The sequence below is a fragment of the Ranitomeya imitator genome, chromosome 1, assembly GCF_032444005.1.
Source record: "Ranitomeya imitator isolate aRanImi1 chromosome 1, aRanImi1.pri, whole genome shotgun sequence".
Taxonomy (NCBI): domain Eukaryota; kingdom Metazoa; phylum Chordata; class Amphibia; order Anura; family Dendrobatidae; genus Ranitomeya; species Ranitomeya imitator.
Genome location: NC_091282.1, coordinates 751884654 through 751910994, shown reverse-complemented (window position 1 = coordinate 751910994; position 26341 = coordinate 751884654). Strand labels below are relative to the sequence as shown.

Sequence of the window (26341 nt, the reverse complement as noted above, 5' to 3'; positions counted from 1 at the left end):
TAATTCTTTTTTTTTTTAACAATTATATGGTGCCCAGTCTGTGGGGGAGAGTCTCCTCTCCTCCACCCTGGGTACCAACCGCACATGATCTGCTTACTTCCCACATGGTGGGCATAGCCCCATGCGGGAAGTAAGCAGATCAATGCATTCTTATGTATGCGGAATCCCCGCAATTTAATGAATATGCTGCGTTTTTTTCTGGAATGCGATTCCGCTCAGGAAAACAACGCAGCATGTGCACAAAAAAAATGGGGATTGCATTCTATTAAATAGGATGCTTAATGTGAGCGTTATATTCATGGTTTTATAACGTTTTTATAGCGAAAAAAACGCAAAAAAAAAATCGGCTACGTGTGCACACAGCCTTAGTCTCCAGCACATAACAGGAGCGGGTGTATGCAGCACCCGCAGATGAGTGTATGAACATTTTTTCGACTTCCATTCAGAAAAATTGTGCGATTTTTTTTTTTTCTAATTTCATCTTGTGTTTGTTTTTTTACATCTGTGTGGTGTCACTGTGCATACAACTACACTAAAACATGTACATGATCACATACAGTTTCCTAGGTTTATAACTGAAATCTATCCATAAAAGTCTGATGCCTCTCTGATGGTCCCTGTGGGATCCAGTTGTTTTTTTTTTTTTACACACCCATAGACTTGAATGTCCCAAACTCGGATTAAAGTAGCACGTGCTGCGATTTATGTGATAAAGCAGAGGGTAAACGGATCACTGACCAGCCAGAAACAGGCAAAGAAAGTACGAAGCAGTGATCGGTCACAGAGCTGGTGGTGACTGATCATGAAAAGCAGCCAACACATGCCTGGGACAAAGCTAGTGAGGTCAGGCTCGCTACAGCATAGCCATGAAGGCTGCAAAGCAACACTGGGGAGTCCAGAGAGAGTCCTGGTAAAATCAGTTTCTTTAAAGGGGTATTCTCAAGTTTGAAGATTATCCCCTATCCAGGGATAGTAGATAACTTTCTGATCACTGGGGCTTAGAGTTGGTGTCAATTGATTTGCTTGCTTCATTCCATCAGCCGCAGCAGTGGTCTGTGGCCGCTGGAATGGAAGAGGGAGTACCTTACCTGACAACGTCCATGGCTCTTCTTCTGATTAACTGTCCTGGTGGAACGTCCCATGTACATCACACCACATCAATGACGATGGACGATGACGTTGCACCAAGTCGGCTAAACAAATGTAGAGCCATCAGGTGTGCGCCCATTCCTATTCCATCAGCAACAAACTACTGATGGATTATAACGTGCAAATAAATTCACACCGACTATACTGGGAGGCCGAGCATTGGGCCCCTAGCAATACAGAGAACTGGGGCTCTGAATAGCCCAGTGTGAATGGATCAGTGGTCAATCATGAACACGGCAACTCTATTCACTCACAATGGCAGCGCCGAAGATTACCGAGAACTGACCTTGGCTAATCTTCGGCAATCCCAGTAGAATAGACGGAGTGTCAGTAAACATGATTGATCTCCTCTCCATTCAGCTGGATCTCGGTACTTGAGATCATTGGGAAATCCAGTGATTGGAAATGGAAATTTATTGCCCATCCTGCTGATAGGGAATAATTTTCGAACTTGAGAATGTAACTTTAAGTTACAACAGCCATAGCTTCTTACCTGCTGCTGTAACCCGATTGGGAAGCAGCTCTGTCGGGACTAAAAGAAGAGGAAAAGTAAGAAATCCGCAGAGACAGCTCTGCTCATCACAGCGTTCCTCCACTGCTATAACGGGACAGCTTTTTTGGAGACATAAATAAGTGTAATGCGTGTATGTATTTGTGATGTGTAACGTGTAGGAAAGAGCATGTCTTGCACTGCTTTTGGAAGAAATCAGATGTTTTCCTAATCCTGGATTTACCCTACAACATGGCATATTAAAATACTTAACAAGTGTGTTTACCAAAATATACCGCACCTTCTATGCTCCTTATGAGCCCATTTGAACAGCAGCACGTGATCTTCGTATTTTAGTTTCTTATCGACCAAAGTTGTGAGTTGTTTAAATAACTCGACGTGTAGGCACTTCAAGTGGGACGCAGTCAGGAAATCTGGAAAATGTTCAAGTCTCAATATAATCTCTGACAGATTCTTTTCAAGTTCCTCCAGATATTGGTCCAGGCCACTTTCGAGTTCCAGTTTTGCATTGTGCTTCTTAATATCATTTTCAAAAAGACTCTCTACGTGATTGACCCACATTTGTGGGCTCCAGTCAGGACCTTTGTTGCATTGTTGCTGCTTTGCCCATTGAATACATTGAGAGATGGACTGAAGAGTCACAGTCTGATTGGAATCACCATCGAGGGCCAGAGTCAAGCATCTCCACATCTCCTGGGCTACGGCCTCATACAACTCGCTGCCGTCACATTTTTCATTTTGCTCCACATCATGGATGAGTAAACAGGCATTGTAGTATTCTTGTTTCCTGATCAGACTGTTCAAATGTTCTGTAAGAGTAAGATACAAGCAATGAGAAGTGACTTATCCCCCACAATGTATATTGTGCACCTACACATGGAGGGTCAGAAGTGATCTGACCACCAGAACTGGAAAATCAACTGTAAAAAGTGCATGGGAATAACATTTGCATATTTGTGTTTTTTTTTTTTTTAAATATAAAACTTATTTCCAGGCAACTAATTACCGTACATAAAGTGCATTGGAGTATGTGATAGGGCAGAAAATGGTCTATAGGTAAAATAAAAGATAAATCAGAAGTCCAGTCCACTGCCACACTAAGAATTTCAAGGTTATTATACAAACAGCGAGAAACCAGTGTTACTACTCTAAAGTGGCATCACTATGTGCGATACCTTTGTGGTTGACATTATTGTTGGAATTATTCTAATGCTTTTTTACCTCATAATGCGACATCGCTGCTTATAATCACTTTACTGCGACATCATTGTATTTATTACCTCTGTATTGTGACATCACTGTGTGCATTATCCCTGTGCTGTGACATCACTGTGTATTATCCCTGCTGTGACATCACTGTGTGTATTATCCTTGTGCTATGACATCATTGTTTATTATGCCTGCAACATCGCTGTGTGTATTACTGTACTGTAACATCACTGTGTGCATTACCCCTGTACTATTACATCACTGTGTGTATTATCCCTGTGCTGTGACATCACTGTGTGTATTATCCCTGCTGTGACATCACTGTGTTTTATCCCTGTGCTGTGACATCACTGTTTATAATCACTTTACTGTGACAACATTGTGTTTATTACCTCTGTAATGTGACATCGTTATGTCTATTGTCCCAGTGCTATGACATAACTGTGTATGCCATCATTGTTTATTATCCCTGTAACATCGCTGTGTACATTACTGTACTGTGACATCACTGTGTGCATTACCCCTGTACTATTACATCACTGTGTGTATTATCCCTGTGCTGTGACATCACTGTGTGTATTGTCCCCGTGCTTTGACATTACTATGTGTATTGTCCCTGTGCTGTGATATCACTATAAGTATTACCCCTATTGTGACATCACTGTGTGTATTATGCCTGTGCTGTGACATCACTATGTTTATTATCCCTGTGCTGTGACATCACTGTGTATTATCCCTGTGCTATGATATCACTGTATTACCCCTGTTGTGACATCACTGTGTGTATTATCCTAGTGGTGTGACATCACTGTGTTCATTATCTCTGCACTTTGACGTCACTGTATATATTATCCGTGTGCTATGACATCATAGTAACAGTTAGTAAGGCAGAAAAAAGACATTTGTCCATCCAGTTCAGCCTATATTCCATCATAATAAATCCCCAGATCTACGTCCTTCTACAGAACCTAATAATTGTATGATACAATATTGTTCTGCTCCAGGAAGACATCCAGGCCTCTCTTGAACCCCTCGACTGAGTTCGCCATCACCACCTCCTCAGGCAAGCAATTCCAGATTCTCACTGCCCTAACAGTAAAGAATCCTCTTCTATGTTGGTGGAAAAACCTTCTCTCCTCCAGACGCAAAGAATGCCCCCTTGTGCCCGTCACCTTCCTTGGTATAAACAGATCCTCAGCAAGATATTTGTATTGTCCCCTTATATACTTATACATGGTTATTAGATCGCCCCTCAGTCGTCTTTTTTGTAGACTAAATAATCCTAATTTCGCTAATCTGTCTGGGTATTGTAGTTCTCCCATCCCCTTTATTAATTTTGTTGCCCTCCTTTGTATTCTCTCTAGTTCCATTATATCCTTCCTGAGCACCGATGCCCCAAATCATTGTTTATTATCTCTGTACTGTGACATCGCTGTGTGTATTACTGTACTGTGACATCACTGTGTATATTAGCCCTATGCTGTGACATCACTATGTGTATTATCCCTGTACTGTGACATCATTGTGTATTGTCCCTGTGCTGTGACATCACTATGTGTATCGTACCGGTGCTGTGACATCACTGTATAAATTGTCCTTGTGCTGTGACATCATTGCTTATCCCTGTAACTGTGACATTGCTGTATGTATTACTGTACTGTGACATCACTGTGTGTATTACCCCTGTAATATTACACAATTGTGTGTATTGTCCCTGTGCTGTGACATCACTGTGTAAATTGTCCCTGTGCTGTGACATCATTGCTTATCCCTGTAACTGACATCGCAGGGTGTATTACTGTACTGTGACATCACTGTGTGTATTACCCCTGTACTATTACATAACTGTGTGTAAAGGTCCCTGTGCTGTATAATCACTGTGTGTATTGTCCCTGTAACTGTGACATCACTGTGTGTATAACCCCTGTACTATTACATAACTGTGTGTATAGTCCCTGTACTGTGACATCACTGATTGCATTATCCCTGTGCTGTGACATCATCCCTGTGCTGTGACATCACTATATGCATTATCCCTGTACTATTACAGCACTGTGTATTATCCCTGTACTGTGACATCACGGAGTGTATTGCCCTGTGCTGTGACATCACTATGTTTATTATCCCTGTCAAGAAAATAGGCAAAATGAAGATACTTAGCGCATAAATTGGCCAATTCATGTGTGCCCAGCAGCCAATGAGAAGGCGATCCTCTTTGCTGGGAACCTATCCTAATGTGATTTCTCTCCTGGGCTGATAGACTACATGTCACGATTGGACTGGCGAGTAAACTGGGACCAGGGGCACCTTCCCTGGCCTTAGCTCTTGGGGGCGCCCTAACTCGCCCTGTTCCCCAGGATACCTCAGATGGTGTGGATGCCGGGGCCTCCGCCCTCGCCCTGTCTCCTGACTGCTGCCCTGCGTCTGTCCCCCTCCCCGGGAAGAGAGGCGCTACAGTGTACAACAGTACACCAACCCGACAAACAGGGGAACAAAGACAAGGGTAAAAAGAAAACTCCACTCACACAAAATATGCTCTCGCAAATAACAAAGGTATCCACCAGGGTGTGAAGGACGGGGAGGGCAAATAAAGCAGGTAAGGATGAGGAATATTCCAAGCGTACAAACCATACAACTGTGGCAAAATAAATTCCTCCAGCTCTCCAAACACCAGCTCCTCACTACTCCAGGTATATCAAGCAAGTGCTATTTCAGACAAGGATCTGACCAGAAGGCCTAGCTTTTATAGGAGAGAGGAGTGGCTAACCGAGCACAGCTGAAAGCAGGAATTTCCACATGGCCTATTAACCCCTGTCCTGCTGAAAGAAAACAAAACACCTTTAATACATAGGAGAAGTGCTTCTCCTCAGCGATGAAGCAGAAGTAGTCAGACACCGTGGTCTTCTGGTATTGCTCTGTCGCGGTAACTCCGTGACAGTATTCCCCCTTCTATGTGGGACCTCCGGAACCTCAGGACCTGGTTTATCTGGGTGGGCCGCATGAAAGGCCCGAACCAGTCTGGTCGCATGAACGTCGGAAGCTGGAACCCACATCCTCTCCTCAGGACCGTACCCCTTCCAATGTACCATGTATTGAAGTGACCGACGAACCAGACGAGAATCTAAGACCTTGGCTATCTGGAACTCCAGATTACCATCGTCAATGACAGGAGAAGGTGGCAGAGGTGAAAATCCTGCAGATGCCACGTACTTCTTGAGAAGAGAACGGTGAAACACATTGTGGATTTTAAAAGTAGATGGCAGTGCAAGGCGGAATGCTACCGGATTGACGACGGCTAGGATCTTATAGGGACCAATAAACCTGGGACCCAATTTCCAAGATGGAACCTTTAGCTTAATGTTCCTTGAGGACAGCCACACCAAGTCACCAACACTCAGGTCCGGACCCACCAAACGTCTCCGATCAGCCACACTCTTATATTTGGAGCCCATCTTTTGCAAATTATTAATCACCCCCTGCCAAATAGTAGAAATAGAAGGAGAAACGTTCTTCCTCCGGTAAACCAGAAGGGCAATCACCATTGAAGGAACTAAACTGCGGATGAAACCCATATGCCCCCCCCAAAAAATGGGGACTTACCAGTTGATTCCTGACAGCGATTATTAACTGCAAATTCGGCCAACGGTAAGTAGGTCACCCAGTCCTCCTGATTCTCAGATACAAAACATCTAAGATATGTCTCCAAATTCTGATTAACCCGTTCAGTCTGCCCGTTAGACTGTGGGTGAAACGCCGAAGAAAAAGACAAATGGATCCCCAGACAGGTGCAAAACACCCTCCAAAATTTGGAGATAAACTGCACCCCCCGATCAGATACAATATGCGTAGGAATCCCATGCAGTCTAATTATTTCCCTGACGAAGATTTGCGCCAGAGTTTTGGCATTAGGCAAAGCAATAAAATGAGACATTTTACTGAACCTGTCTACTACCACCAGAATTACAGTGTTCCCTGCAGACACAGGTAGATCCTTAATAAAAAAAAAAAAAAAAAAAAAAAAAAAAAAAAAAAAATCGACCGATAAATGAGTCCAAGGTCTGCTGGGAATCTCCAAAGGTAGGAGAGCCCCTGACGGACTAGTATGTGAAGTCTTAGAACGCGCACAGATTTTGCAGGCGGCGACATATTCCTGAACATCCTTAAACACACCAAAAACGCCGAGTAAGTAGATCCGCGGTAGCCTTAATCCCTGGATGTCCAGCCAGCACCGTATCATGATGTTCACTGAGGATTCTAAGACGGAGATTGACTGGTACAAATAGTTTACCAAGAGGACAGGTAGCAGGGGCGTCCCCCTGAGCGTCCACAACCTCTCGTTCAAGATTGGAACATTTGGATGCCATTACTACCCCTTTTTGAAGAATAGGTACCGGTTTGCACTTATCACCTCCCCCAGGAAAGCAATGGGACAAAGCATCTGCCTTAACATTTTTGCTTCCCGGCCTAAAAGTAACGAAAAAGTTAAATCTGGTAAAGAACAAAGCCCATCTTGCCTGACGAGGTGTAAGACGTTTTGCCGACTCCAAGTAAACCAAATTCTTATGGTCAGTGATCACCATCACAGGGTGAACCGCTCCATCCAAGAAATGACGCCACTCCTCAAATGCCCATTTGATAGCTAAGAGTTCCCTATTACCAATATCATAGTTTCTCTCAGCTGGCGACAGTTTTTTAGAGAAGTAAGCGCATGGTTGCCATTTACCAGGAGACGCACCTTGCGATAATACAGCCCCCACTCCTACCTCGGATGCATCCACCTCCACAATGAATGGCTGAGTGACATCAGGCTGAATAAGAATCGGCGCAGAAGCAAAACACCCTTTCAAAGTGTCAAATGCCTCCCTGGCAGGACTGGACCACTTGGAGAAATCCGTCCCTTTTTTAGTCATATCAGTGAGTGGTTTAGCTACTACTGAAAAGTTCTTTATGAATTTACGGTAGTAATTGGCAAAACCCAAAAACTTTTGTAAGGCCTTCAAATTCTCCGGACGATCCCATTCCAATACAGCCCAGACTTTCACCGGATCCATGCGAAAACCGGTGCCAGATATTACATATCCAAGGAAAGGGATCTCCGCCACCGAGAACATGCACTTTTCAGGTTTGACATACAATTTATTGTCACGAAGTATCTGTAGGACTTGTCTGACATGTTGCTGGTGTGACTCAAGGTCAGGTGAGTACACAAGAATGTCATCCAGGCAGATAACAGCAAACCTGCCTACAAGGTGACTAAAGATGTCATTAATAAAGTGCTGGAAGACGGTGGGCGCGTTTGCAGCGCCACAGAGATCTGGTCGTTGCAGTATAACGCTCTGCCACTAAGGGGAGTGATGGTACGTCTGATGGCACTAAAGGAGCTCTCCTGACCAGGTATCACCAGAACACATTACACTTCACACTCCGGCCACTAGGGGGAGAAAAAGGCTTTATTTACTGGGCCACTCCTCACACTGGTAAAACTAGGGGTTGGGGAGGAAGTTAGTCAGAAGCTGACTGGGTTGGATTCAGGCAACATCCCGTGGCAGGGGGTGTTGCAGGGAGAAGACACAGGGGGGTCCCTGTCAGGCGTGGGAACCTGGCAGGTGCCTAGCGAACAGAGCAGAACGTTATGGAACCGCGCCTGCACTACCCTGCGGCGGTATCCTAAGAAAGAGACACGAAGGGAAGGATATTGTGGAACAGTGTAAACGAGATCAAGCACAAAGGAGTACCAGTAGGAGTAGTGCTGTGAGACTGAGGCAACATCCTACTGAGGCACGTAGCCGGTGGCTGGAACACCGCGGGAGTAACTGACTCTAGGCCTTACTTCGAACTCGGCAGGACAGTTAATTATAGATTGGCTGTCTACCTTAAATTTCCTACGAAGACATAGAAGGCAACAGTGGGAGAGGGGCGTCTCTAGGGTCCCGGAAGACCTCCAGGCCTTCCCGTCATATGGGTGCGTCCTAGCCAAAACATACTGGGGGACGAGAAACTAGTAACATCTGGAACTAAAGAAAGAGAGAGAGCTGTAGAGAACAAACACAGCAGTTGTGAGGACTATTCCGAATGCTCAGCAGGGTAGCACTACAGCACACAGGCGCTAGTGGTAGGCAACGATTTCCATCTGCGAAGGAAACTCTGGAAGTGCCCATCGGACTGGCCGGTCTCAGATAGCCCTGTTAAGCGTGCTCTGGATTGAGGATCCTGAAGTCTTCAGTAAAGAGGTAAAGAGACTGCAACCTTGTGTCCTCGTTATTAACTGTGCCTCACATCATCACCATCCACCTTACTGGAAAGCCCTGGGGACACACTTCACCTGTGGGAAGGTATACCATCCAGCTGCCATTCCATCACCCCAGTGGACCCCACAGCAGCGTCGGTCACCCTGACCCAACACCACAGGTGGCGTCCCGAACCCCTGACACACTGTACCACCTTTATTGGACGCCCCTTAGCAGGGTCGCGGACCAGGTCTAGCCATCGTGACAGTCTCAGAACCGAACCAGAGAGGCCCGGTACCGAGAACTCGTGGCCCTGTGTCTGGGGGCGATCCACGTTCGTCAACCCAAAAGGCATCACTAGATTCTCGTAGTGTCCTTCTGGCGTATTGAACGCAGTCTTCCACTCATCACCCTCCTTAATGCGGATGAGATTGTACGCCCCCCTGAGGTCCATTTTAGAGAACCATTTTGCCCCAACAATTTGATTAAAAAGGTCAGGTATCAGAGGTAGCGGATACGGATCACGGACCGTGATAGCATTAAGTTCCTGGAAATCCAGGCAAGGACGTAACCTGCCATCCTTCTTTACGAAAAAGAACCCTGCAGCAAGGGGTGAAGAGGAAGGTCGGATATGGCCCTTAGCCAGACTTTCTGTAATATAGTCCTTCATGGCCTGCCTTTCTGGACCTGAGAGGTTATAGAGTCTGCTCTTGGGCAGCTTGGCACCAGGAACCAGATTGATGGCACAATCATAAGGATGATGTGGGGGAAGCTCTTGGCTCCCCTGCTCAGAAAACACATCCACGAAGTCTGACAGGTAATGGGGCACAGACTGGGTATCCACCCTTGCCAACCGGGTACCCAAACAGTGTCCTTGACAGTATGTACTCCATTTTACCAATTCCTCTGTCTGCCAATCAATTACTGGATTGTGCAGAGCGAGCCAAGGAAGTCCCAGTACCACAGGTGAGGGCAAGCCCTCAAGCACATAACATTTTAACACCTCAGAGTGTATGGCCCCTACCTGTAACCGTAAGTCATGGACTACATGCGTGAAGTGCCCCTGTCTTAGAGAACCGGAATCAATAGCCATTATGGGTATAGGTCTGGACAAGGTTTGTGAGACAAGGCCTTGGTCCCGGACGAACCCTGCGTCGACCAATTTAAACCCCGCCCCACTGTCCAAGAAGGCGGACAGATCAACCTTATTTTCTCCCACATATAGTATAGCTGGAAGGAAAAAAACGAGTCTTTCCCACAGAGGTTATGAGTACACCCGAGTTGCCTACCTCCCCGCAACCCGGACTCTAGTTTTCCGGCGGTTGTTTAAACAAGTGACGGGTAGGACATGTGCTCACAAAATGACCTTTCTTGCCACAGCAAAAACACACTCCCCCTTACGTCGAATTAATGCAAGTTTGCTAGGTTGAGATGTTGCACCCACTTGCATAGGTTCCACAGTATTACCAGTATCAACCCAGATCGCCAGAGACATGGCCGCCTCAAGGGAATCCGGAGTCTCATAGAGAGCTAAAGCATCCTTTACTCTTACGGAGAGACCCTCGCAGAACTGACTACGGAGGGCTGGGTCATTCCACCTAGTGTCAGTGGCCCACCGCCGACACTCGGAGCAGTATTCCTCGGCCTGACGGTTTCCTTGCTGAAGTTGGTGCAGAGAGGACTCAGCCAAGGAGACACGATCAGGGTCATCATACACTAAGCCCAAAGCCTGGAAGAAGCCCTCTACTGACTGAGTCAGATGGAAGAGAGAATGCCCGTGCTTGCGGGTCCCCCTGTAGGAGCGAGGTAACAATCCCCACCCGTTGCTCCTCCGTACCAGAGGATACCGGATGCAGCCGGAAATAAAGTTTGCAGGCCTCCCAGAACAAAACAAGCTTCTCCCGCCCTCCGGAGAACCCGTCTGGCAGCGCGACCTTGGGCTCCACAATGGTTTGTTTGGAAAGTGAGATCCCCACACCAGACGTAACAGAGTGCTGTGAAACCACCGTGCGTAAATCCGCCACCTCCAGACTGAGCTGCTGCAACTGCCCTGTCAGCGCTGTGATTGGATCCATTACGGATCAGAAAATGCTTTTGGGTCTGAAATAATGTCACGATTGGACTGGCGAGTAAACTGGGACCAGGGGCACCTTTCCTGGCCCTAGCTCTAGTGGGCGCCCTAACTCGCCCTGTTCCCCGGGATACCTCAGATGGTGAGGATGCCGGGGCCTCCGCCCTCGCCCTGTCTCCTGACTGCTGCCCTGCGTCTGTCCCCCTCCCCCACCCCGGGAAGAGAGGCGCTACAGTGTACAACAGTACACCAACCCGACAAACAGGGGAACAAAGACAAGGGTAAAAAGAAAACTCCACTCACACAAAATATGCTCTCGCAAATAACAAAGGTATCCACCAGGGTGTGAAGGACGGGGAGGGTAAATATAGCAGGTAAGGATGAGGAATATTCCAAGCATACAAACCATACAACTGTGGCACAATAAATTCCTCCAGCTCTCCAAACACCAGCTCCTCACTACTCCAGGTATATTAAGCAAGTGCTATTTCAGACAGGGATCTGACCAGTAGGCCTAGCTTTTATAGGAGAGAGGAGTGGCTAACTGAGCACAGCTGAAAGCAGGAATTTCCACATGGCCTATTAACCCCTGTCCAGCTGAAAGAAAACAAAACACCTTTAAGGCCACATTCACACGTTGCGTCCTGCCCTGCGGGTTCTCCCGCAGCGGATTTGATAAATCTGCAGGGCAAACCCGCTGCGGTTATCCCTGCAGATTTATCGCGGTTTGTCCTGCGGGTTCCGATGCGGGATTTTACCCCTACTATTGATGCTGCATATGCAGCAATATGCAGTATCAATAGTAATGTTAAAAATAATAAAATAATTATATACTTACCCTCTGACGTCCCGTTCTCCTCGGCGCTGCAGGCGGCGGTCCGGTTCCAAAGATGCTGTGCGACCAGGACCTTCGTGACGTCACGGTCATGTGACCGCGACGTCACCGCAGGTCCTGGTCGCATAGCAAACCTGAGACCGGACGGCCGCGTGCAGCGCTGAGACTTCAGAGGGTGAGTTTATCATGATTTTTTTATTTTTATTCTTTTTTTTTTTACTCAAATATGGTTCCCGGGGCCTGGAGGAGAGTCTCCTCTCCTCCACCCCGGGTATAACCCGCACATTATCCGCTTACTTCCTGCATGGTGTGCACAGCCCCATGCGGGAAGTAAGCGGATCAATGCATTTCTATAGGTGCAGAATCGCTGCGATTCTGCACAAAGAAGTGACATGGTCCTTCTTTTTTTCCGCAGCAATTCGGCGCAGTTTTTTCGGGATTTTCCGCAATGTGGGCACAGCGGTTTTTGTTTTCCATAGGGTAACATTGTACTGTACCCTGCATGGAAAACAGCTGCGGACCCGCAGCGGCAAAATCGCGGCGGTTCCGCAGTAAAAACCGCATAGTGTGAACATACCCTAATACACAGGAGAAGTGCTTCTCCTCAGCAATGAAGCAGAAGCCATCAGACACCGTGGTCTTCTGGTATTGCTCTGTCGCCTGAGCATTCACGTGTTCGTGACGTCACGAAAGGTCCTGCAACAGCAGAGTACCTAGCGGCTCAGCCTAGCAGCACCGATACGCTTCTGTGAACGCTCGAGCGCAGGATTTTCTGCCGCCGGCCGGGGCAGTACCTGCAGCTCGTCATTTTGAAGGCAATACTCGGTATCTATCTTTATCCACTTTCTTCGGGCAACGCAAGCAGGAGGAACTGCGGAAGACTTTATGTCATTACAGCAACTCCATCGGACACTTCCAACCGTAACATACGGCACTTAATGGACTCTATTCCTCCTGGGCAACGCCAGTGAATTCACTACGGAAGAAGGCACCCCACAGCGGCAACTTCACCGGGTATATATTTCATTTCAAAGCCGCTTTTATTTATTAACGTCCTTTTTAATATATTTTTCTTTTAAGGTGGCTGCATTACTCCTAGATATTTGCAACCCCCATTTGTTATTAACTATTTGGGTCCTCATAAGGGGTTTACAATCTTGATTCCAGCGCAGATAGTTTCTTTTTCTTTTATTGATTTGGCTGCGGACGGGTGTAACCGCAACACAATTTGCTGCAGGTTCTAGAGAGGTGTGAGCGCTACTGACTTTTTTTATATTGAGTGTTTACAAAGTATAAAAAGATATTATAAAAGGAGACAATACATGCATACATTACAGATTTGTGTCTATACCAGCGATTGCAGTGGGGAGAGAAAGAAGGGGGGGTCGACGCTGCAGTGTGTGTCTAGGACCATGGTCACATGTGCAAAAATCCCTCAGGCCATGGTATTTTACATTATCGTGACAATCAGTATAATGGTGCCGACCTGACACTGTGTGTAGGTTACTGTGCACAACAATGCTGACAGGTTCCCTTTAAGGTCAGTTGATCAAGCAATTGGTACTGTTGTTTTTAAACCCGGTATTGGTACTTTTGGACAGGTGCCAAGTCCTGCTGGAGAATGAAATTTCCATCTCCAAAAAGCAGAGGGAAGCATGAAGTGCTCTAAAATTTCCTGGTAGACGGCTGCGCTGACTTTGGTCTTGGTAAAACACAGTGGACCTACACCAGCAGATGACATGGCTCCCCAAACCATCACTGATTGTGGAAACTTCACACTAGACCTCAAGCAGCTTGGATTGTGTGCCTCTCCATTCTTCCTCCAGACTGTGGGACCTCGATTTCCTTGTGGAGTGTGTCAATGACTGCATTCTGGACATCTGTCAAGTCTTCTCCATGATTGTGGAGCCTACTGAAACAGACTAACGACCTATTTAAACGCTTAGGAAGCCTTTGCAGGTGTTTTTGTTAATTTTTCTAATTTACTGAGAAAATGCTTTTTGGGTTATTATTGGCTGTAAGCCATAATCGTCAACATTAACAGAAATAAACACTTGAAAACTTGAAATACATCACTCTAATGACTATAATGACTCTATACTGAATAACATACGAGTTTCACTTTTTGTATTGAAGAAATGAAATAAATTAATTTTTGACGATATTCTAATTTTGTGAGGAGCACCTGTATTTTGTAACCTGGAGGCCATTGCTGATGAGGAAACTGGTTTCTAGCTATGAGTGACATTTGTAGCAGGTCAGAAAAACAGTCAAAAAGCGATGTGCTACTTATTAAAGACGCTTGTCATGAAGTGGTTGAATAATTCTGTGACGGCAGTAGTGAGTAAAAGTGTCCTTTTTGTAATGAATATGGAGAAGCCACTTGTTATATTAGTAGTGTTGTGCTATTGATATTGCTCTTGATTAATTTGTTTATTGTAAACAGCAGAAAGTTTGTATATTTTGCCAATAAATTGAATTTGAACTTGGGGTTTAACCCCTTAACAACCAGAGGTATTTCAGTTTTTGAATTTCTGTTTTTTGCTCCCCTCCTTTATAGAGCCATAACTTTTTTCTTTTTCAGTCAATATGGCCATGTGAGGGCTTGTTTTTCGCGGGACAAGTTGTACATTTGAACAACACCATTGGTTTTAACATATCATGTACTGAAAAATGGGGAAAAAAATTCCAAGAGCGGTGACATTGCAATTCCACAGTTGTTTTTTTTTACTATGTTCACTAAAATGCTAAAACTGACCTGCCATTATGATTCTGCATGTCATTACGAGTTCACAGACACCAAACATGTATAGATTCTTTTTTATTTAACCCCTCTGTGACCTTAGACGTACTATCCCGTCGAGGTGCCCTGGGCTTATCTGACCCTGGACGGGATAGTACGTCATAGCCGATCGGCCGCGCTCACGGGGGGAGCGCGGCCGATCGCGGCCGGGTGTCAGCTGCTTATCGCAGCTGACATCCGGCACTATGTGCCAGGAGCGGTCACGGACCGCCCCCGGCACATTAACCCCTGGCACACCGCGATCAAAGATGATCGCGATGTGCCGGCGGTGCAGGGAAGCACCGCGCAGGGAGGGGGCTCCCTGCGGGCTTCCCTGAGCCCCCCCGCAGCAACGCGATGTGATCGCGTTGCTGCGAGGGTCTCCTCACCTCCCTCCCTGCTCGAGCCCCGGATCCAAGATGGCCGCGGATCCGGGTCCTGCAGGGAGGGAGGTGGCTTCACAGAGCCTGCTCAGAGCAGGCACTGTGAAGGCTGCAGCGCTGCATGTCAGATCAGTGATCTGACAGAGTGCTGTGCAAACTGTCAGATCACTGATCTGTGATGTCCCCCCCTGGGACAAAGTAAAAAAGTAAAAAAAAATTTTTCCAAATGTGTAAAAAAAATAAAAAAAAATATTCCAAAATAATGAAAAAAAAAAAAAAAATATTATTCCCATAAATACATTTCTTCATCTAAATAAAAAAAAAAACCAATAAAAGTACACATATTTAGTATCGCCGCGTCCGTAACGACCCGACCTATAAAACTGTCCCACTAGTTAACCCCTTCAGTAAACACCGTAAGAAAAAAAAAAAAAAAACGAGGCAAAAAACAACGCTTTATTATCATACCGCCGAACAAAAAGTGGAATAACACGCGATCAAAAGGACAGATATAAATAACCATGGTACCGCTGAAAGCGTCATATTGTCCCGCAAAAAAAGAGCCGCCATACAGCATCATCAGCAAAAAAATAAAAAAGTTATAGTCCTGAGAATAAAGCGATGCAAAAATAATTATTTTTTCTGTAAAATAGTTTTTATCGTATAAAAGCACCAAACCATAAAAAAATGATATAAATGAGGTATCGCTGTAATCGTACTGACCCGAAGAATAAAACTGATTTATCAATTTTACCAAACGCGGAACGGTATAAACGCCTCCCCCAATAGAAATTCATGAATAGCTGGCTTTTGGTCATTCTTCCTCACAAAAATCGGAATAAAAAGCGATAAAAAAAGTCACGTGCCCAAAAATGTTTTCAATAAAAACGTCAACTCGTCCCGCAAAAAACAAGACCTCACATGACTCTGTGGACCAAAATATGGAAAAATTATAGCTCTCAAAATGTGGTATTGCAAAAAATATTTTTTGCAATAAAAAGGGTCTTTCAGTGTGTGACGGCTGCCAATCATAAAAATCCGCTAAAAAACTCGCTATAAAAGTAAATCAAACCCCCCTTCATCACCCCCTTAGTTAGGGAAAAATAAAAAAAAATGTATTTATTTCCATTTTCCCATTAGGGCTAGGGTTAGGGCTATGGTTAGGGCTAGGGTTAGGGCTAGGGTTAGGGCTAGGGTTAGGGCTAGGGTTAGGGCTAGGGTTAGGGCTAGGGCTAGGGTTAGGGCTAGGGTTAGGGTTAGGGTTAGGGCTAGGGTTAGGGCTAGGGTTAGGGCTAGGGTTAGGGTTAGGGTTAGGGCTAGGGTTAGGGCTAGGGTTAGGGCTAGGGTTAGGGTTAGGGTTAGGGCTAGGGTTAGGGCTAGGGTTAGGGTTAGGGCTAGGGTTAGGGCTAGGGTTAGGGCTAGGGTTAGGGCTAGGGTTAGGGCTAGGGTTAGGGTTAGGGCTAGGGTTAGGGTTAGGGTTAGGGCTAGGGTTAGGGCTAGGGTTAGGGTTAGGGCTAGGGTTAGGGCTAGGGTTAGGGCTAGGGTTAGGGCTAGGGTTAGGGTTGGGGCTACAGTTAGGGTTGGGGCTAAAGTTAGGGTTAGGGTTTAGATTACATTTACAGTTGGGAATAGGGTTGGGATTAGGGTTAGGGGTGTGTCAGGGTTAGAGGTGTGGTTAGGGTTACCGTTGGAATTAGGGTTAGGGGTGTGTTTAGATTAGGGTTTCAGTTATAATTGGGGGGTTTCCACTGTTTCGGCACATCAGGGGCTCTCCAAACATGACATGGCGTCCGATCTCAATTCCAGCCAATTCTGCGTTGAAAAAGTAAAACAGTGCTCCTTCCCTTCCGAGCTCTCCTGTGTGCCCAAACAGGGGTTTACCCTCACATATGGGGTATCAGCGTACTCAGGACAAATTGGACAACAACTTTTGTGGACCAATTTCTCCTGTTACCCTTGGGAAAATACAAAACTGGGGGCTAAAAAATAATTTTTGTGGGAAAACAAAAAGATTTTTTATTTTCACGGCTCTGCGTTATAAACTGTAGTGAAACACTTGGGGGTTCAAAGTTCTCACAACACATCTAGATAAGTTCATTGAGGGGTCTAGTTTCCAATATGGGGTCACTTGTGGGGGGTTTCTACTGTTTAGGTACATTAGGGGCTCTGCAAACGCAATGTGACGCCTGCAGACCAATCCATCTAAGTCTGCATTCCAAATGATGCTCCTTCCCTTCCGAGCCCTCCCATGCGCCCAAACGGTGGTTCCCCCCCACATATCGGGTATCAGCGTACTCAGGACAAATTGGACAACAACATTTAGGGTCCAATTTCTCCTGCTAACCTTGGAAAAATACAAAACTGGGGGCTAAAATATAATTTTTGTGGAAAAAAAAATATTTTTTATTTGCATGGCTCTGCGTTATAAACTGTAGTGAAATACTTGGGGGTTCAAAGCTCTCACAACACATCAAGATGAGTTCCTTAGGGGGTCTACTTTCCAAAATGGTGTCACTTGTGGGGGGTTTCTACTGTTTAGGTACATTAGGGGCTCTGCAAACGCAATGTGACGCCTGCAGACCATTCCATCTAAGTCTGCATTCCAAATGGCGCTCCTTCCCTTCCGAACCCTCCCATGCGCCCAAACGGTGGTTCCCCCCCACATATGGGGTATCAGCGTACTCAGGACAAAATGGACAACAACTTTTGGGGTCCAATTTCTCCTGTTACCCTAGAGAAAATACAAAACTGGGGGCTAAAAAATAATTTTTGTGGGAAAAAAATTTTGTTTTATTTTTATGGCTCTGCATTATAAACTTCTGTGAAGCCCTTGGTGGGTCAAAGTGCTCACCACACATCCAGATAAGTTCCTTAGGGGGTCTACTTTCCAAAATGGTGTCACTTGTGGGGGGTTTCAATGTTTAGGCACATCAGTGGCTCTCCAAACGCAACATGGCGTCCCATCTCAATTCCTGTCAATTTTGCATTGAAAAGTCAAACGGCGCTCCTTCCCTTCCGAGCTCTCCCATGCGCCCAAACAGTGGTTTACTGCCACATATGGGGTATCAGCGTACTCGGGACAAATTGGACAACAACTTTTGAGGTCCAATTTCTTCTCTTACCCTTGGAAAAATAAAAAATTGGGGGCAAAAATATAATTTTTGTGAAAAAATATGATTTTTTATTTTTACGGTTCTGCATTATAAACTTCTGTGAAGCACTTGGTGGGTCAAAGTGCTCACCACACCTCTAGATAAGTTCCTTAGGGGGTCTACTTTCCAAAATGGTGTCACTTGTGGGGGGTTTCAATGTTTAGGCACATCAGTGGCTCTCCAAACGCAACATGGCGTCCCATCTCAATTTCTGTCAATTTTGCATTGAAAAGTCAAACTGCGCTCCTTCCCTTCCGAGCTCTCCCATGCGCCCAAACAGTGGTTTACTGCCACATATGGGGTATCAGCGTACTCAGGACAAATTGGACAACAACTTTTTGGGTCCAATTTCTCCTGTTACCCTTGGTAAAATAAAACAAATTGGAGCTGAAGTAAATTTTTTGTGTAAAAAAGTTAAATGTTCATTTTTATTTAAACATTCCAAAAATTCCTATTAAACACCTGAAGGGTTAATAAACTTCTTGAATGTGGTTTTGAGCACCTTGAGGGGTGCAGTTTTTAGAATGGTGTCACACTTGGGCATTTTCTATCATATAGACCCCTCAAAATGACTTCAAATGAGACGTGGTCCCTAAAAAAAAATGGTGTTGTAAAAATGAGAAATTGCTGGTCAACTTTTAACCCTTATAACTCCCTAACAAAAAAAAAAATTGGTTCCAAAATTATGCTGATGTAAAGGAGACATGTGGGAAATGTTACTTATTAAGTATTTTGTGTGACATATCTCTGTGATTTAATTGCATAAAAATTCAAAGTTTGAAAATTGCGAAATTTTCAAAATTTTCGCCAAATTTCCGTTTTTTTCACAAATAAACGCAGGTACTATCAAAGAAATTTTACCACTATCATGAAGTACAATATGTCACGAGAAAACAATGTCAGAATCACCAGGATCCGTTGAAGCGTTTCGGAGTTATAACCTCATAAAGGGACAGTGGTCAGAATTGTAAAAATTGGCCTGGTCATTAACGTGCAAACCACCCTTGGGGGTAAAGGGGTTAAAGGGAATCTGTCACCCGAAAATGGTATATGAGCTAAGGCCACCAGCATCACGGGCTTATCTATAGCATTCTGCTACATCAGCCATCACAGTACCAGCTCTGCTACAACAGCCATCGCAGTTCCAGCTCTGCTACATCAGCCATCGGAGTTCCAGCTCTGCTACAATAGCCATCGCAGTTCCGGCTCTGCTACATCAGCCATCACAGTTCCAGCTCTGCTACAACAGCCATCGCAGTTCCAGCTCTGCTACATCAGCCATCGCAGTTCCAGCTCTGCTACAACAGCCATTGCAGTTCCAGCTCTGCTACAACAGCCATTGCAGTTCCAGCTCTGCTACATTTGCCATCACAGTTCCAGCTCTGCTACAACAGCCATCGCAGTTCCAGCTCTTCTACATTAGCAATCACAGTTCCAGCTCTGCTACATCAGCCACTGCAGTTCCAGCTCTGCTACAACAGCCGTCGCAGTTCCAATTCTGCTAGTTAGTTATCAGTAGTCCGGCTCTGCTGCATCTTTCCATCACTTCTACAATATGCACCATACTCATCACCACTTCAGCTTGAATCAGGTATCCTGCTCCACCTATACCACTTGTGCTTGTTGCTCAAGATCTGGTCATGTGGACCAGGAGCTTCAAGGAGCCACCTCACCAGGTGAGACATAACATCTAACCTCTTAGATGCCTTCAGACAATGCAGACTGCAACATCTAACGTCTCCTTTCCATGTTTCCGGTACATGGAGTATCTGATTTTTTCATTGATGTCATATATACCTATTAAAACTTATGGTGCAGTTCACATCTTCATCATTTCTGGCAGCGCGGATGACAAGGGCCAACACAAGTCTATGGGTTTGTGAAAAACACGTACAGCATACGGATGGAATCTGTGTATAATCCGTGTGCAACTTTGCAAAGTATAGAAGAAGCTTTGTAATTTATTTCTTTGCATGCCAGAAAAATATTGTCTACACTGGATACAATTGTAACGATCCCTCAGCTGTGTGAGCAGAACTAGATCTATAGACTTTGCAGCCTCTCAATGTAAACTGGAGTTTTCTCATCCGCTGACAGCAAGCGGAGATTTTGAAAATGATTATAGGATTACAAACTATATTTTTACAGATGATTAAAAAATAGACTCACCTTTTGATTTGCAATTTCCCCGAGGTTCAGAAACAAGATTCACTTTGTTTCTCAGTTTGACATAATTAGGGATGGGGACGTCAAATCTGAAACTTTCTTTAAATTTTTTCAGACAAGGGTTCTCCTTGTTCTGGCCTTTTTGAGGCAGTAGGGGGCCATTTTCAGGGTGAGATGTGTGAATGGTCTTGAGTTTACTCAGTACGCTCTTGATTGAGTTTTTCTTCTTGCCCATCTGCACAGTTGGATGAGGCATTTTTGATTCCCTGCGCAGACTGAAGCTGTGACCCTGCCCTTGTGCCTGCCGGCTGTGACAGTCTGCTCGCCCGCACGCAGGATCTGTTCCTCCTCTATTTACTTCTCTAACATACTAGGTAATCCCGAAATGAATTAACCACGCCTAGGAAATTTATAGTCTGTGACAACGACTTTGACCAGAAGGCAGAAAACGAAAAGGCTAAATAAAGATGAACTTCCCACCTTGGTCTCAGTTCTTCCCCTAATGAAATACAACATGAAAATGTTATATTATTGCCCATTTTATAATGTATACCCATGTGGATATGTAATATTTCACAGATGTTTTAACTGTTTCTCACCTTTTTCTTTTAAACTGCAATGAATGGGTAGACGTATTGTTAATACAGATCATTTCATGAGCATGAAGTTTATATTAGGCATGGGTCACACTTGCGAGTGCAATGCGAGAAAGTCGCACGATTCTCTCGCATCAATACCCGGCACTGCCGCCGGCACTCGGACCGTAGCGTTCAACTGCATAAAAATACATGCAGCCACACACTCCGGTCCCGAGTGCCGGGTATTGATGCAAGAGACTCGCGTGAGTTTCTCGCATCACACTTGCAAGTGTGACCCCGACCTTAAAGACATCGCCTTAACTTCTTAAATGCGTGAAATTACAAAGTGCTGTAAAAACAAGCAAGTTTGCAGTTTCCCTATTATTTAAAATTCCCCTCCATTTTCAAGAATCAATGAATATTTAAAGAGGATGTCCAGGACTTTAACATTGAAGGACTAGCCTTAAGATAGGTCATCTATATCTGATCGGAGAGGGTGCAACACCCTGCCCTGCCGCCGATCAGCTGTTTCCAGTGTCGGCTGGAACTGCTCGATTACAGAGCTGCAAAGCTACAATGATGGAATAGTGGCCACAGCCAAGTACTGGAAATCTGCCCACTATTGATTTCAATAGGTGGCGGATGTGCACTATACGGCCGCGGTCATTATACGGTCGACAGAGCTGTGCTGTGCAGCTCCATAACTGAGCAGTTCTGGCAGGTGTGCCAGGTGTCACACTCCTACCGATCAGTCATTGATGACCTATCCTAAGAATAGGCCATCAATGTTAAAGTCTTGGACAACCCCTTTATTTATGTCACTGCCAAGGTTACCGGTTACCACTGCAGCCTATAGACTTTGGCTGGTCTTTCGGACAAGGAGTGAAGTGCTACCTAGCTCTTTGTTACAGAACTGGCAAGCACTGCTTTGCAGCGTGGCCAGATTTCTGGATCAGGCCAACTTCACAATCCGCACGCTCCTCCGATGTAGGAGATGCAAAGCTGCCTCTGCTTGCAGCATGAGTGACAGCACAGCTTGGGTCAATGGTGCAAACATGCCCTGTCAATCAATCATCAGGAGCTCACTGCCCCCTGGCAACCATGAAGCCAGGAGGGAGGGAAGCGGCGGACTACTGAAAACATGACAAGGATAAAGAAATTAATAATACTATAAGTCTAATAGTGACCAAGTACTGAAATCTGTCTACAGCATATCTAATATCTACACCATGTTCCAAATAATTATGCAATTGATATTTTTCTTGGATTTTCCTAAATGGTCGGTGCAAATGACAGTCAGTCTAATAAAAGTCATCACCCGTTAGAGTATACATCGAATTTTATTGATGAAACCTCCCAATGATAACAGTATAATCTCCAAAATGAATAAAAACTCAAAATGCACTGTTCCAAATTATTAGGCACAGTAGAATTTCTACACATTTGATATGTTTTAATGAACTGAAAATGCTAATTTGTGGAATTTGCAGCATTAGGAGGTCACATTCACTGAACAAAAAAGCTATTTAACTCCAAAACATCCTAACAGGCCAAGTTACATGTTAACATAGGACCCCTTCTGTGATATCACCTTCACAATTCTTGCATCCATCGAACTTGTGAGTTTTTGTAGAGTTTTGCTTGTATTTCTTTGCATGAAGTCAGAATAGCCTCCCAGAGCCGCTGTTTTGATGTGAACTGCCTCCCATCCGCATAGATCTTTTGCTTGATGACACTCCAAAGGTTTTCTATAGGGTTGAGGTCAGGGGAAGATGGTGGCCACACCATGAGTTTATCTCCTTTTATGCCCATAGCAGACAATGACTCTGAGGTATTCTTTGCAGCATGAGATGGGGCATTGTCATGCATGAAGATGATTTTGCTCCTGAAGGCACGTTTCTGCTTTTTATACCATGGAAGAAAGTTGTCAGTCAGAAACTCTATTTACTTTACAGAGGTCATTTTCACACCTTCAGGAACCTTAAAGGGCCCTACCAGCTCTTTCCCAATGACTTCGGCCCAAAACATGACTCCTCCACCTCATTGCTGATGTCGCAGCCTTGTTGGGACATGGTGGCCATCCACCAACCATCCACTACTCCATCCATCTGGACCATCCAGGGTTGCTCATCAGTAAAGAAGACTGTTTGAAAATTAGTCTTCATGTATGTCTGGGCCCACTGCAACCGTTTGTGCATGTGAACACTGTTTAGAGGTGGCTGAATAGTAGGTTTATGCACCACAGTAAGCCTTTGAAGGAACCTACACCTTGAGGTTCGAGGGACTCCTGAGGCACCAGCAGCTTCAAATAACTGTTTGCTGCTTTGTAATGGTATTTTAGCAGCTGCTCTCTTAATATAATTAATTTGTCTGGCATTAACCTTCTTCATTATGCCTTTATCTGCATGAACTCTAAATCTGTGCTCTGTTTCAGTCACAAATCTCTTCACAGTATGATGATCACTTTTAAGTTTTTGTGAAGTATCTAATGTTTTCATACCTTGTCCAAGGCATTGCACTAATTAATGCTTTTCAGCAACAGAGAGATCCTTTTTATTTCCCATATTGCTTGAAACCTGTGGCCTGCTTAATAATGTGGAACATCATTTTTAAGTAGTTTTCCTTTAATTAGAATCACCTGGAAAACTAATTATCACGTGTTTAAGATTGATTTCAGTGATCCATTGGGCCCTGAGGCACAATACCATCCACGAGTTTATTTGAAAAACAAAGAATTAAATCTGTATGACACTTAAATCCAATTTGCATAATAATTTGGAACATGGTGTATATCTAACACCGATAGATAATTTGATTGATCTTATATCATATGCAGCTAATATCTCCTCTCTGTATGAGAAATACTGCACGTATGGACGGTTCTGCCAAACAGGGACCTATGGAGGAGTGGAACCCAGTAGAATCCAGTCTGTGCTGATTATTTCTCTGTATATGGGCCCTTGGCAATCACATTACATCTCCTGTTTGCTTCTTTGCACACTGCTATGTTCTCTCATCTTCCTGAGCAGATTCTCCTCCAGTTAAAAGGACACTTTGGCATATGACTATGAACAGTGGGTGCCTTTATATAGTAATGATCTGCTTTCTTTAGAGTCTGTTTGGTATGGAAGGAAAGGACTCTATGGGCTCATACTCACTTGCATGAGACTCGGATGAGTCTTGCACGGCAATACCTGGCACTGCACCTGGCACTGAGGAGCGGAGCATGCGGCTGCCTGTATTCCTATGCGGCCGCACGCTCCGCTCCACTGTGCCGGCAGCAGCGCCGGGTATTGCCGTGTGAGACTCATCCAAGTCTCGCGCTAGTGAGTATGAGCCCTAACACTAAGCCACATGCTGCACTAGTGTGTAAGGGAGAATTTTCTCTGCCTTAAAACCTAAATAGCATACTTTTTTATTTAGGCTAGGAACACACCATTGTATTTTCTCTCACTGGAAAGAATCAGGCCGATTATGCTAATTACACTCTGATCAGGGTTTGATCACAGTGTGATCCAATTTTCTCGGATGTAGAGAAGATGGCCAAAAAATTCGTCCATCTTCTCCATTCTGTTAGTCCATGAAAATCACGTTACAATCATACGTCGTCTGAGTGAGATCTGAATATCCGATGCAAGTCGAACATGCTGTGACTTCTTTCCCTTGGACAGACTCAGTGTGAGGAAAAAATCGGACATGTGCATGGCCCCTTAGAATAACATTTAACATTGGTCCGAGTGCGATCAGATGTTTTGTCGGATCACACTCGGACTGAAAATATGGTCTTCTGCACGAGCAATTATAGGAACGATATAGTGGTACATAGTGGAACATCTCTTTTTACTAGTACCTTATAGGGAAAAAAAGTAAACATTTTTTTTCCGTAAAGTTATTAAAAAATTATCATTTTAAATCAATTACAATAATCACATTTTTTTTAATAACAAATGTCACAAACCACTAAATAACATACTTGGTATTCGTGTAATTGTAACAACCCAAACAATGCAGTGAACACATCATTAATGGTGTAAATAAAAATGGCACAATCAATTTTTTTTTCAGCATTTAGATTATAACAATAGTTAATATAAATGTAACTCTTGATATACAGTATGTGTCACGGGTTTACTCCAACAGAGAGGAGCCATAAGACCGCAGCATCTGAAATCAGGTTTAGTAAATCCTGTTTGTGACGCCAAAGTTTGGAGCGCCCCCAGGGGCAGTGGGGTACTCGGTAACGGGTCCTGCAGTTCACAGGGGGATGTCACGGTGGCTGACCCGGTCCGTGGCCCTGGGACGTCCATATAAAAGGGAAGGGTCTTTAAAGATATAAAGTTTATGTTCGTGAAACCACCTGTGGTATTCGGTCAGGGTGACCGATGCTGCTTTAACCCCTAAAGCCCTGAGGGTGGTTTGCACATTAATGACGGGCCAATTTTTACAATTCTGACCACTGTCCCTTTATGATGTTATAACTCTGGAACACTTCAACGGATCCTGGTGATTCTGACATCGTTGTCTTGAGACATATTGTACTTCATGATAGTGGTAAAATTTCATTGATATTACCTGCGTTTATTTGTGAAAAAAATGGAAATTTGGTGAAAATTTTAAAAATTTAGCAATTTTCCAACTTTACTTCAGCTCCAATTTGTTTTATTTTACCAAGGGTAACAGGAGAAAATGGACCCCAAAAGTTGTTGTAGAATTTGTCCTGAGTACCCCGATACCCCATATGTGGGGGTAAACCACTGTTTGGGCGCATGACAGAGCTCGGAAGGGAAGGAGCACCATTTGACTTTTCAATGCAAAATTGGCTGGAATTGAGATGGGACGCCATGTTGTGTTTGGAGAGCCCCTAATGTGCCTAAACATTGAAACCCCCCACAAGTAACAATATTTTAGAAAGTAGACCCCCTAAGGAACTTATCTAGATGTGTGGTGAGCACTTTGACCCACCAAGTGCTTCACAGAAATTTATAATGTAGAGCCATAAAAATAAAAAATATTTTTTCACAAAAAATGAACTTTTTTATTTTCCCAAGGTTATCAGAAGAAATTGTACACCAAATGTTGTTGTGCAATTTGTCCTGAGTACGCTGATACCCCATATGTTGGGGTAAACCACTGTTTGGGTGCATGGCAGAGCTCGGAAGGGAAGGAGCGCCATTTGGAATGCAGACTTAGATGGATTGGTCTGTAGGCATCACGTTGCATTTGCAGAGCCCCTGATGTACCTAAACAGTAGAAACCCCCACAAGTGACCCCATATTAG

The 26341-nt window shown here is 44.6% G+C and overlaps 1 protein-coding gene across 1 annotated transcript in view; it reads right to left on the bottom strand.

Moving 5' to 3' along the window:
- Positions 1 to 20807, bottom strand: part of LOC138645463 (uncharacterized) — a 93408-nt gene extending 72601 nt beyond the window's left edge. The window contains exons 1-2 of the mRNA XM_069734807.1: positions 20489 to 20807; positions 1941 to 2469 (exon numbers count right to left, since the gene is read on the bottom strand). Of these exons, the coding sequence (XP_069590908.1) occupies positions 1941 to 2469; positions 20489 to 20741 (782 nt within the window). The 5' untranslated portion in view covers positions 20742 to 20807. The remainder of the gene's footprint in view (positions 1 to 1940; positions 2470 to 20488) is intronic.
- Positions 20808 to 26341: the final 5534 nt, after the last annotated feature.